This window comes from Bicyclus anynana, chromosome 7, assembly GCF_947172395.1.
Source record: "Bicyclus anynana chromosome 7, ilBicAnyn1.1, whole genome shotgun sequence".
Lineage (NCBI taxonomy): Eukaryota > Metazoa > Arthropoda > Insecta > Lepidoptera > Nymphalidae > Bicyclus > Bicyclus anynana.
Window position 1 is genome coordinate 5,556,378 of NC_069089.1, and position 14,606 is coordinate 5,570,983.

At 35.6% G+C, this 14,606-nt stretch overlaps 1 protein-coding gene across 2 annotated transcripts in view; it reads right to left on the reverse strand.

Annotated features, from left to right (window-relative positions):
- Positions 1-564: 564 nt before the first annotated feature.
- Positions 565-14,606, reverse strand: part of LOC112058157 (uncharacterized) — a 32,177-nt gene continuing 18,135 nt past the window's right edge. For both annotated transcript variants that reach the window (XM_024098861.2, XM_024098860.2), the window contains exons 2-9: positions 13,897-14,004; positions 12,908-13,815; positions 12,709-12,833; positions 12,518-12,625; positions 11,677-11,837; positions 9,065-9,214; positions 8,113-8,197; positions 565-7,461 (exon numbers count right to left, since the gene is read on the reverse strand). In XM_024098861.2, the coding sequence (XP_023954629.2) occupies positions 7,352-7,461; positions 8,113-8,197; positions 9,065-9,214; positions 11,677-11,837; positions 12,518-12,625; positions 12,709-12,833; positions 12,908-13,815; positions 13,897-14,004 (1,755 nt within the window). In that variant the 3' untranslated portion in view covers positions 565-7,351. The remainder of the gene's footprint in view (positions 7,462-8,112; positions 8,198-9,064; positions 9,215-11,676; positions 11,838-12,517; positions 12,626-12,708; positions 12,834-12,907; positions 13,816-13,896; positions 14,005-14,606) is intronic.

The following is a 14,606-nucleotide window of genomic DNA, read 5'->3' on the forward strand; positions in this document are numbered from 1 at the left end:
AGTACCTAGTACTAACTTGGTGCCTTGTAGAGCAATGAAGACTGAATAATATAATAATGACAATAATGACTTGGTCATTATTATTTTATTTTTTGTGAACCGTTTTCAAAACATTCGATAACATGGGAAGGCCATTTTTCTTGAATAATATTGAAAATTACTGATGCGACGCTTCGTGTCGTACCGACTCGAGAATGTATTCGTTTTTGAATTTTGTACTTGACACGGCTACGACACCGTTGTGTTTCGTGCGCTATATCTGCTTATCATTCTTTAATCTGTGTATTTGATAGATTGTTAGGACTATTGAGTGAATTTCAAAAACAACAATAAGCTCACCAATCCGGATCGGAGCAGCAGCCTAGTGGGTCTAGGCATCCTATCCCCACTACTTTAAGGAAAGGGTCACTGGATTTTTGACTTCTCACGACAATTTTGATTAATTGACTTGTTTGTCGAAAAACAGCAGCCTTCATAATTATTATTATTTTAAAAAAATTACAAAAAATTGTATAGTAAAATAATAATAGGTAGGTACTTAGATATAATACAGAAAAACTCGCACGTTCTTAATCATTTTTATTACCAAAAAATTATTAAAAATCATTCAACTTAGCTTGCTTAATTCTAAATCTACTAAACTAAACTATTTTCTACCCTTATATGCACTAAATACTTATTCATTATGGATGTTGAAATACTGGCAGTGGAAAAATACAAATTTTCTCGTTTATAATAATATGATACAGAATATTATTATCAACTATTCATCTATTGTGTAAACATGATCATTAAGTATTAATTATTGGTGTAAGACTTTACTTATTGCAAAATTTAATTGGCTGTAATAAGTGATAATTTACTTTATTAGCACTTAATTTTATATTAAAGCGTTAGTAAATTGTAAGCAAGGTTTCCTTCTAGTAATCATCTAATATAGAGATTGTATTTACATAATTGCACACTATCGAACATAAAACTATTCTAATTTATTTCCAAAATTAATTTTGAAGTAGGTACTAAGGAATAATGTCTATTTTCTTTACTTTTAACATTATAATTATTAATCGAGCCGCTACAGTCTACTTTTGTTAATTAACTTATATGTCATCCTTCTACCAAACTATAGCTTGGCAAATTCGTTTGTAACACTCTCGATGGTCCGCGCGAGCCGGGAGGGGTAGCGATACCCCGCGCGCACAACATCACACCCGCGCAATCCTTTCCCCCCGTCGCCCGCATATCATGGGAGTGTCATCAACGAACTTGCTAAGCTATACAAATCGATATACATACTTGTTTAAGTTTGCATAAAATAAGTATACCACTCTGAAGTTAGCGCCTATATGTACGAGTCAAACTTCGAGTTCGCTCTGAACACGAGGCGTACACTTATGCAAAGTACGAAAAATTCATTTATTTCCAGCTATAGCTTGGCAACTTCGTTTGTAACACTCCCGATGTTGCGCGCGGGCCAGGGGGCGTGTAGCGATGAATGAAAAACCAACGACTGATGCACGTCACTTCCCCGTACGCACGATATCACACCCGCAGTCTTTCCCCCTGTCGCCCGCATATTATGGGAGTGTTATCAACGAACTTGCCAGACTACGCAGTTGGATTATCAGAATGGGCTAGAAGTTTGGCGAATACTATAGAGTGCTAAAATAAGAATGCGCGGATTTCTAAAGGAAAATCTCAGAGCGACAATGTTACTTGAGGCGCATTATATTATTTATCCATTTATCTTTACTGTACAGTAGAATTATTTTAAGTCTTTTCATGAAATAAGTCCCGCGATTAAAACCTGAACTAAAATTGACAGCGCCTCACACAAATGACTGCCATTACCAAATGACATTAAAACATTAGCGCCGAGTCTGGGGGACTTCTTTCATGAAAAGGACTATACACTTTGGATGATTTATCTTGTTTGTGGATTAATGTCTACGGTATTATTCCTTACCATAGAATAAAATAACAATACCATTCTGATACCTCATTACCTCGTCCAAGCTTCTACAAACATTCTCACACTTGCCCGACATTTTTACACAGTGAATTAATTTTATAATACCTTTGAAATAATTACTACAACTATTACAACACAATTCGCAATTTAGTTTTCACGCTATAAAATACATTTTCTACCATATCTCACCAATTTTGGAACCACATAATTTGGTTATTCGTTACCTAATATGTATTTAACCTAAAAATTAATAGGAAGAAAACTCACAGATTTTCAATACATATTTAACCATTTTGAAAATTATAATATAGCCTATTTCTGACAAAGTTTTGTTAAGATTTTAGTAAACATTTTTAATTGTCAAAATTACAGTTATTTAAAAAAATTGTAAAAACCAGCACTTAAGATTGATTATATCCACCATTTCTAAATGATTTAAAAGTTACTGCCCCCTCTCCTATAAGGTGGGAGGCCTGTAGTGTTACAATAGGCTGATAATGATGAAAAGATACTTTATTTATAATTTATTTTTACCTGGCAATTTTTTTTTATTCTTTGCCGGTAGGGTGGTAACTAGGTACGGCCGAAGCCTCCCACCAGCCAGACCTGGACAAATTAAGAAAATCTCAATCTGCCCAACCGGGGATCAAACCCAGGACCTCCGTTTTGTAAATCCACCGCGCATACCACTGCGCCACGGAGGCCGTCAATCTCAACACATTTACACACCTACACAATCACATTGTGTGCATGTGTTGAGGTGACAGGTAAAACAATTTAGATATAATAGAACTACTATAGTATAGTACGTAATTAACATATATATCACTCAATTTGGCGATATCACAAAGGTAAGTTTAATTTAAAAAAAAAATTTGCTCAACATCAAAAACAAATAACCTATTCGATTGTTAATATAGTATATATATATATGTTAGTATTAACCAAATTTTTTAGTTCTGAGATATTATATAAGATTACTGTAGTTGCTATCAGTATTTGTGTGACCTTTTAAAAGCTTACAATTTTACTTGCACTACAACTATAAATGCAATATAACTATAAAATTTACAATGTAATCATTGAAAATTTCATTAATTTTACTATCAAAAAAGAAAAATCACAACCAATTCTACTAGACATTTGCACCAATTATATGCCCAGACAAATAAATTTATAATGTCCAAGCACATAAACAAATTTTGAATTAAACTTATTAAACATAATAGGTTTTTTACAGTAAAATTAAGACACCATGATATTTTTGATTAAAAATAACCTCTTTTCATGATACAAACAGCATTTATCCCTTGCGTGGGTTTAGGTATTTAAAAACCCATTTTAATTAAAAAACGCAAAATAAAATGGTGATAAAAACAAACATTTACATAATCATTAAAATAACATAAACCAAAGACAATAATCATATACCATAGTGTCATCTAGTAGATTAGTTCTCACTATTATATATACAGAGTGTCCCGTAAATAGTACGAAATACAGGCTGATATCGGACATCAAGGCCGATAGATAGATAGACTACTAAAATAACGCAATATATTATGTTAGCCGAAGTTTTACGGATTTTAAGTCATATTGATTTTTGTACAAAATATACATAAGTACCTTCAGTGAAATTTAGTAAATTTCAGCTTACTTAAATTGCTATTTTAGTAGGTCTTGATGTCAGCTATCGCCTGTAAAGTATGTTGTAATATTTACGGGACACCCTATATAACGGTGCTTTGAGATATTTCGGTAAAGATAAATCTGATCTGGTTAAAATAAATAAATTGTAATGAATTTTCAAAATTTAAACAGTTTTTTTGTTGCAGCAAAAAACTCATACTTTACAGGAATCTGCAGTACAATTTATATAGTAGTATAATTTGTACTATAGATTGGTTTATTTCGACACCATACTATCTGGTTCAGTTGGTACCTTGCAATATTACATACATAAAATTATATATATCATGTTTTTATACAGTTTGTAGTAAAATCAGTTGTTTACTTTACTTACTCAATAGATCTGAGCCGATATTCCTATTAAAATGAAGTTTTGGCATAATACCAAAACAAATGTATTCAAATATTAATATGAATCTAATCTCTTGGATATAAAATTATTTTCTCGCATCGAACAATCCCATACATTATTTGAATGTATGGGAAAATTCAAGGGGAATTCAAAATAGTAGATCGGCTCAAATATTTGTATGACAGAGTCGAAGCTGCCAGCGTCAACATATAAAATGCACAATATTAAGTAAATATATACAAAGCGGTGGGATTTAATTAATATACCCGCTACGATTCTTGCTACTATAGTCATGCTTTTGTATCTCCTATTAAGGTAAAAACACGAAACGAAAACAGATAACACATTTCTTGAAACAAGAATAGTTTAATTTCTGTTTCAATGTTTTTGTTCAATATAAGTTTTGACTGACATTTAATTGCCAGTAAAATTTTTCAAGTTTTAATTAAGCTATCAATAAAATAAATAAAAAAATCAGTTTGTGAAAAATAAAATTGATGTTTCTTTTTTATTACAGTTTTAATTGTGAAAAATATGAAAAGTCAAATTAACGTACGTAAGAATAAGAAATGTAAGTACTTAGGTATATTTACGTTTTCGTGTTAGTACAGTCCACTATACAGAGTCATATTAGTTTACCTAACCAAAAATACCCAAAGTTGTTAGCTAACCCATAGATTAGTATTTTTTATGCTAATGGCTTCTAATTAATGGCAAATGGAGTGAATGAGCTTGCCAAGACAAGCATAAACACTCCATTTGATTATGAGTCTGGACACTTTATTTCAATGTCGTAAGTTGTTACTACACTACACTTGCTCAAAAACACTGTCATATTACCACTCCACAGCGAGGCTAAACAAGCATTTCAGACTCTAGGGGCTAAAGTAATTTGTTTTTTAATTTTTGTCTATTACAAGTACTAGCCCACTATAAAACGAAAAAGTTCTAATTAGTAAATAGTTTGATCATACTAAAATAATGACCTCTATATTACGAAGGTTTTTTTATTTAATTAGTATATATTACGTAAGACCCGAATGTTTGATAAAAAATTTAAATTGGAACAAAATGAAGCATTTTTCTCTGTGGAATGCGTATTCTTTTTTTTTTTATTTTTTCTCGCAATCGTAGTGAAAAATACAGTGTAACACGCGGGGCTAAGCCCATTATAAACTAGGTTTCTATTTAGCGGCCCTCGCTTTACGGCTCGTGCCCTAAAAATACCTCGTATGTAATGGGTCTTTTTAGCCCCTTTTATAACAATCTACTATTTTATTTGAATTTTTGACAATATAATTCATGTATAGTGGACGTATGAGACACAAAATGCATCAGTAGAGCAGCAAGATACGTTTTGTACTGAACGGTTCATAACCAATAAGATTCATCACTACACATTCTACAACTTCGAGACACAAAACTAAATAAATCTATGACAAAGTTATGTTAAAAAAAAAATCAATATCACTAATTCCATTCTAATTACTTAGGAATAAAACATATTTTTACAGTGTACGATATGTAACGAGTGTTCCATTTCGTAAAACGTAAATACACTTATCTGGTACAGACTATCACTTTCGTTTTAACATTTAGTAAAACCACACACAAATACAATTATTCACTACTACACTTTCATATCAATACCAACCATAATCTAGCGTTACACTTTTGTATTGGAAACACCACTGAATCCTAAAACTATCTATTTACCCATATTACTTTCTCCGTAAAAGGGTGCTAAGGAAACACATTGTATTGTGTTAAATATTAACATCTTTATTCAATTTGTTGTTTTGCTAATTTGCTTTAAAAATAACAGTGACCCAAAGAATACCCTAGTATATGCAGATCCATCTCTGATTCCAAACAACAATTGATTTCATTTATTAATGTAGTTACTATAAACCCATGAGCAGTAGCATAGCGAGCCTTAGTGCCTTGTATGAAAACTAGTTGGTTTTTAATTTACTCTACCCTAACTATTTCACCATAAACTATTTTTGTCACTTCTGCAGTTTATTTATGGTTTTTCTTTTTCCGTGAAGCACCACCAGATGAAGTAATATTATAGATTACTTTATACAAATTTTTACTTTTGGGCCCCTGTAGTCCGGATGCCCCGTATCATTAATACTGGCCGATAAGGCGCTAGCTACGCCCCTGTCCATGAGACAATCTAAATTTGTAAGTATCAGTGTAAGAGAGCATTAGACACCATAATAATTAAATAGACAAACAGCTCCATTGAATTGAAGTTAGTAAGAATATGCTCAACTCATTTGCTTGCTATACTCATTTGGAGTTTTAAATCATGAGCTTTTTAAAGAAGTCACCACCCAAATTTTATTGAAACCACAGACAGACAACAGGAATTTTCTGATGAGTATTTGGTGAAAGCTCCATAATGGAACTGTGTGTTACCAGGTACTTTAGTTGAGCTCAGAAGCTTTGCAGAGAAGCCTAGCACTAAAACAACATAGTCTCTAACAGCGCCTCCTGTGAGCTTCCAACTACTTAGAAGGATGTTGTATGCAACTTGATTTGTGAAATACTTAACTTTACTTTATACTTCAAACCCATTTAGGTCTGTGAAGGCTACAGGAATATTAGAGGAGGGGAAAAGTCAAACCATCATTGAACCTGTGTCTTATACCACAGTACTTGGGATGGAATAGTCCCTACATAAGACGGACTAGCTGACGCCGCGCGGTTTTACCCGCGTGGTTCCCGTTCCCGTAAGAATACGGTGATAATATATATCCTATAGCCTTCCTCGATAAATGGGCTATCTTACACTGAAAGAATTTTTCAAATCGGACCATTAGTCCCTGAGATTAGCGCGTTCAATCAAACAAACAAACAAGTTCTTCAGCTTTATAATATTAAGTATAGATTACATCTGGCGCCATCTCCTCTGGAATATAATACAAGGTTTCAAACCAGTTGAGGATATTCCAACCAATTCATGTGTATGTTGAGCTCTTTATATAAACAAGATGTATATGAATGTTTGGCATCTGGCACCTCATCACAATAACTATGCTTGTATAGTCTATGAAGATTGACTTGTCACCTTTATCATTCATAGACAATACACTATTAGAATATAAGTTTAGAGGTGTCAGGTGAAATAACAAGAATTATAGAGATACATATATATTACACAGATATATTCTAGTATAAACTTACCACTAAATTTTCCTTCTGTTATGGGGGTCACTTGTTTTGCACTTCACTTCAATTATTACAGTCACTGGGTAAACTACGCTACGCCTAATGTATCACTAACATTAGATTCTTCAGTATAACACAAGTGTTTCAATATAAAGTCTTTAGACGAGGGCCACTCGGTTGACGAGAGGCGTTTTTCGCCTGCTCGTATGAGATTGCGTTGTAACTGGCTGATAAATGAAGCTTGTCTTTGCCCGTTTCGCTGGGTGTACTGAAATAAATGTATGATTGTTTATATTTATCATTAACAAGCCATATTCAGATTACTGTTGAGCACGAGTCTTCTCTCAAAATGAGAAGAAGATATCAGAGAAGAAGAAGAGAAGAGTAACTGGAGTCATGTGGAACAGAGTGGCTCACGACAGATTTGAATGGAAACGGTTGGAGGAGGCTTTTTCTGATTGATCCTCAAAAATTAAACAAATTACAAATACTACAATAAGCTAATACGTAAGAATAAATTTCTTGTTTTGAAATATTGTTATTCGGCTAAGTTTTGATCTGAATTAATTTAATAATAGCCGTGATAGCCCAGAGGATATGACCTCTGCCTCCGATTCCGGAGGGTGTGGGTTCGAAACCGGTCCGGGACAATGCACCTCCAACTTTTCAGTTGTGTGCATTTTAAGAATTCAAATATCACATGTCTCAAACGATGAAGGAAAACATCGTGAGGAAACCTGCATACCAGAGAATTTTTTTAATTCTATGCGTGTGTGAAGTCTGCCAATCCGTATTGGGCCAGCATGGTGGACTATGAGCCTAACCCCTCTCATTCTGTGAGGAGACTCCAGCTCATCAGTGAGCCGAATATGTGTTGATAATGATGATGATGATGATGATTTAATAATGTTATACTTACATGTATAATTTTCTGTAAGCGATAAGTCTAGTTTGACCCGTTTTGTGACATCAATGTCGATCTCTTCATACGAATGGTCCAGCACCTGAGAACAACATATTTATCCATTGTAGTGGCACTGGCAGCAACAGAACGAAACAGACATCCTTGATGGCATATATATGAATATCTATACAGAAGATATAAAAAAAGGTCGTGTTACACTATTTATAACTTAAGAGCAGTGGCATAGCGTGCTTTGGAGGGACCCTGTATTAAAATTACTTCGTCATCAACCCATATTCGGCTCACTGCTGAGCTCAAGTCTCCTCTCAGAATGAGAGGGGTTAGGCCAATAGTCCACCACGCTGGCCCAATGCGGATTGGCAGACTTCACACACGCAGAGAATGGAGATAATTCTCTGGTATGCAGGTTTCCTCACGATGTTTTCCTTCACCGATTGAGACACGTGATATTTAATTTCTTCGGGGCCCAAATTAAAGTATTTCTCACAAAAAAAACAAAAAATCTCGCTTTAACCCATGTAGGATGTTTTCAAATTTTGGGCGCACGCTTCACCAGAGAAAAAAGAGAGCTGGATTACCTACATAAAATATAGAAGATATATATATGCTGTCGCGACATTTTATGTAGAAAATGTGTTCTGCAAAGTTGTAGTTCATTATTTTATTCTTACATCAATAGTTTTTGCAGCGCACGCCATGTAAACAAAACTTTTGTACACCTTGGATTACATTATTGGAATTTTAGGAAGGAGCCCTATTTTTTTGAAAATATAATATAGCCTATAGCCTACCTCGATAAATGGACTATCAATCACTGAAAGTATTTTTCGAATCGGACCAGTAGTTCCTGAGATTAGCGCGTTCAATCAAACAAACAAACTCTTCCGCTTTATAATATTAGTTAACTACCCTATTACAAAGATCTTACAAAGCTCAATAAACCCACCTCGATGTCGCTAATGTCGTCGCCGGACTCGATGTCCGTGATGTAGGACGAGAGAGGGCCGGTGGGTCCCGTCGCCAGCAGCCGGTAGGTTCCCCCCACCATGCCGGTGCCTTCCACTTCCTCCACCTCCAGCTCCTGGTCAGACACCTCCTGTAACCAGTGGTGTAACTTCATTGACTTATCGATAAAAGCTTATTTTACTGGAAGGGATATGGAGCTTAAACCCACCACACTGTTCCAATGTGAGTTGACTGATAATTCAGAGCCTCAATAGCTCAACGGTAAGAGCGGTCGGACTCATCAAGCGGAGCAGTAGTGGTTCAATCCCCGCCCCGTTGGTCTATTGTCGTACCCACACCTATAGCTTGGCAAGGCTCCCATGATAATCGGGCGACGGGGGGAACGTACTGCGCGGGTATGATGTCGAGCGCGCGGGGGGGCAGAGGGAAGGACTACGAGGGTATGAAGTCGTGCGAGCGGGGCATCGCTACCCCCCTCCCGCCCCGCGCGGATCATCGGGAGTGTATGAACGAATTTGCCAAGCTATAAGTATAAGCTATTTGTCTTTCCCGACTAGTTGGAGGGGAATGGCAATATTAGTCATATTAAAAAAAAAGATGTGGCAAATATTCTTTAAAAAAGAAATGTTACTTTGATATTTAACTGTCACTATCAGATGTTAACGATACTAGCCGGGATCGAAAATATCCCAGAAGAATGAACAGCTCAATAAGTATCACTTAGACACAGGATTCGAAACCAGAACCTCATAGTTACATAGGATACTGAACAAATGAGGCAGTTATTATAAATATGTTAGATGTTATAAAAACTTCATGGATTGGTATGGTACAAAAAAGGCACCTCCCACAAAATCTTATCAGGGCTTAATTCTAAAATTTTGATATAGATTGTTTGTTTCGTTTGTTTATTTTTTACGGTTTAACTACTCGACGGATCGCATTCTGCACACACCTTGTCAAGTATAGGTACACTGAAATAATATTATTTGTTGGAAAAGACGAAATTAAATATACCTACCTACATTTACACATTTCCTTATTGATAATAATTATTGTGTGTTTATCATGTTTAAAGAAGATTAATAATTAATTTTATTAATTTTTAATAGTGTTTTGTATTTTATATTTATATTGACATTGTTAAAAATTAAAAAAAAAGAACTGATAAATAAATGAGAGAAAAAAAACTATTCAAACACACTGTTCTCTCCTACATACTACTATTCCTACTGAAATGCTTTCTAAGAGAAAGTATGACTCTATAGCATGGCAACTTTGTTCGTAACACTCCCGATGATTCGCGCTGGTCGGGGGGCGTGCAGCGATGAATGAAATACCCACGACTGATGCACCTCACTTCACCGCACGCACAGTTTCACACCCGCACAGTCTTTCGTCCCGTCGCTCGCACATCATGGGGGTGTCATCAACTTGCCAGACTATAGTCCAATAGGCAGGAATCAAACACAAGGCCTCTATGTTTACAGCTCCGCGGAGCTATTAAGGCCTAATATAGTTTCAATAGAGAGAACAAAACGTATAAAACGTGTTTTTTGTTGACATTATGCCTTGACATTGGACGTTTGCTATCGTATCACTGCGTATTTGCATTCCCAGAGGTCACTCACAGAGGATATATGAATGCACATTTTTTGTTCAATGCCAAGAGCTTATCCCACACGATGCGGTATAAACGAAAACGAATATTTGTATAAATTTGTAAACAAAACATGTAAACATCTACTTTGGTAGCAATATGGCATCCATTGTTTTGAACCAAACTACATTTTTTTTCCAAAAAAGCTATTTTAATTTGATATTGGGCTAACCTTGGGAGTCCTCTATTGACTTAGACTATTAACTAATAGCCATGTATTGTCATCCACACTAAACGTGTATGTTGGAGTTAAGACTCGGATCTAAGCTTAGATATTATTAGACCAAGAGACAAGTCCCGCAGTGGCGTGCACAAGGTTTTTAACTAAGGGTATGCACTAACGGTAACAATTGGAAACTCCTTGCCCAATTATGTATTCTGTTGTCCCACAGGTTCGTATTGAGTCTTTAGGCAGTGCATCGAAGTACACGCGGTTGCGCAGGTATGAAGTCGAGCGCACAGGGCATCGCTACCCCTTCCCGGCCCGCGCGGACCATCGGGAGTGATACAAACGAATTTTCCAAGCTATTTAATAGTCTACATGAGCATGTAATCACCATTCATAAAACTGCTGGGATCCCACCTATATTTTATTTAGTTAAGTTAACCCTTGACTGCAATCACAACTAATGTTAAGACGACGCACTTCAAGATGGAAGCGAGCTAGGCTGGCTAACTAACAGCGACGCCTATCATCAAACCCGAGCTAAGAATCGAACCCATGACTTCTCTGTATGCTCTGTTTCTCCTATTTGTCTATTAGCTTGGCAAATTCGTTCGTAACACTCCCGATGGAGGGGGGGGGGGGAAAGGATGCCCCGCGCGCACGACTTCACACCCTCGCAGTCCTTCCACCTCCCGTCGCCCGCATATCATGGGAGTGTCCTCAACGAAATTACCAAGCTATAAATTGTCTTTTTCTCATAACTCACCTGTTCAATAACAGTCTCTTCTTCTTCCTTCACCTCAGGGTCCATCTCGAAGTCAGCGTCGAGCTCGGTGTCGGCATCCGCGTCCACATCGTCGTCGACATCGTTGTCGCTGCCAAACCCACTGTACTTCATTTCCCCTCTTTCTAACGCTTCGAGACTTTCTAAAATAAAAAAAAAATTATATAATCATTATTGAATAAAATAGAAAATACTTTATTTGTAAGCAAAACACATTGAAAACTACAATACAAGCGGGCGCCCGCGACTTCGTCCGCGTGGTATTCAGTTTTTCACAAACGCCGCGGGAACCATAGATTTTTCCTGGATGAAAAGTATTAATGCCTATAATTGAAACGGCTTGAATTAATACAATATAACTTGGTACCGCCTTCAAACTGATCAGAAGGTAGCACATAATACGATGTTATTGTTCGCTTTTTAGTTTAGTAGAAATATTTTTGTGATTTTCAAATCAAATCAAAAATCATTTATTTCAAGTAGGCTCAGTTTACAAGCACTTTTGACACGTCAGTTGACTATGGTTCTACTGAGAAGATACCGGCAAGAAACTCAACAGTTGCTCTTTTGAAAAAGTCATACAGTATTATAATAATTTACAATTGATAACAATTACTGTTTACATTTCTTATAGTTTTTAATTTTGAAGTCGGTTGTATTTTTTTTAAAGTGTATAACTGTATATACTCGTAACAGTTTAATCGTAACCGTTTACTGGATAATGATAATGAAGATGAATATTTAAGTGATAAGAATTTTAGTTATTAAGATTTAGTGAAAAACTAAAGTCTATTTAGAGAGTAATTAAATGGTTCATATTTACCTGGATATACCATTGCCTTTTTGATAGCTTGTGGATCTTTTCTTGACCATTTTTGAACTTCTTCATCCATTTTGCCCACTTTTGAAGGGTTCATAGCCCATAAACAACCTGTAACAGAAATGTTGAGTTAATTCCTCTTAACGACTAAAATAAATTTATCTAATCTGAAAGAATTAGTATAGTCAATTTACCTTTTCTTTGACTTCCATTCGTCGAGGGTTTCTCAATTTTTTCAAAACATTTATTTAGACTTAGATTATGCCGAACGGAATTCTTCCATCCATTGGGTGCTGTTTTGAAGTACGGAAAATGCTGACTGAAATGAAAAACAATTTGTTTAAGCACTATTGACAAAAAACATCAAAAATAGCCCAAAATTTGTACACTTACCACATAAAATTGTAAATCTCTGAAACTGGTAAGCTTCCTGTTCTAGAATTCTTTAGCGCCATCGCAATTAGACAAGAGTAGGAATACGCTGGTTTGGGAAACTCTCCTACGACTGTTTTATTAGAATTATTTACATATTTCGCTTGGCTAGTATCAACTGTGAACGCATTAGTGACTGACGTTTTAATTAGTTGTCTACTGCTATTTAGAGACGAATTATCGATTAAGATTGTCGCCTGATTCTTGTGACCATTAGCTAAAATTGTCCTAGACTGCTGTGCATCCAGTATGCGTATATTACCAGATATGATAGTTTTGGTTCCTAATGAATTCGTTATTTTTTGGCTACTATTTAATATGGAACAGTTTTTGTTATTCACTTTCAAAATGTCCGATTGGCTTTTTATTCGCACTGTAGGCGTCACCGTCGGTGTAGTCACTGACTTCATTTTACTGGTGTCTAAATCCTTTAACAGGTCTTTCACAACAGCCTTATCTTGCTTCCTAACATAAATGACCATTTGTGTAGCTTCTTCCATGGCCTTTTTCGGTGGAGGTTCTTCTGCTTCTTGGACCTTAGAAACCTTTATGGCGTTCGGTGAGAACGTTAAATGACTTTTTTCTTTCTTTGGACTGTACAAAGCCATGCTGTTGTTGAGATCATTGCTAGCGGCTGATGTCAGCAATAGATTTGACGCCTCTTCTTTAACGATACTTTTGACTGGCGTTTCTGCGAATGATGATGGCATAACCGAATTCGGGTTCACCATAACGGCATTCGCTTCTGAGCCATACAAATCGAGATTATGTACAAAGCTTGATGATGAATTGTTTAGCCATGTTACAGAGTTATCTGTGTCCATGTCTAATAACGGTGGCAATTCGGAGAAATTTAAGCCTAGCGTGTCCTGTAAAGCATATTATGTACATTAGATTTGTTATGATAGTTGCAGAATAAGTAAAATCAACAAAAGTAATCTGATACTAACTGGGAAGTCTGTTATACTGCTTAGATCCGTTGCTATTTCATTCTTTATATCCATGTCCAGCATGTCTTGGAGTGAGTCGGTGATGTACAAATCCATGTCTAAGCACGTCTATAAAAGATAAATAAATATTTGATTTAACTTATTTATATGCTCAATTGATACTATACAATATTATAAAGCAAAATTTGTGTTTGTTTTTAAATGTGATCATCTCTGGACGGAGGGTAAGTTTTTTATGGGAAATGGTATAGGAACATAAAGGGATTAAGTTAAGTAGTCATTCATTTGATGGGTACTCTCTCATGAAAGTATTTGGCTCAAATTCTCCTCCCTTCAAAATAGTAAGTAAAATAAGAGTTTACATGCAAATACATATTGTTTTTGCCAAGTTCAATTCATGAATATTAATCACTAGCTGCCGCCGCGCGGTTTCACACGCGGTTCCCGTTCCCTTAGGAATACGGGGATAATATATAGCCTTCCTCGATTAATGGGCTATCTAACACTGAAAGAACTTTTCTAATCGGACCAGTAGTTCCTGAGATTAGCGCTTTCAAACAAACAAACAAACTCTTCATCTACAAAATATTAGTATAGATGTATTTGTTGTATGAAACCACGGTACATCTAGCCTACGAATAAAGAGATGAAACTCTTCGAAGTTACATTACATGTTTACTAGAAAAAAAAACATTTGTTATTTTTAGAAA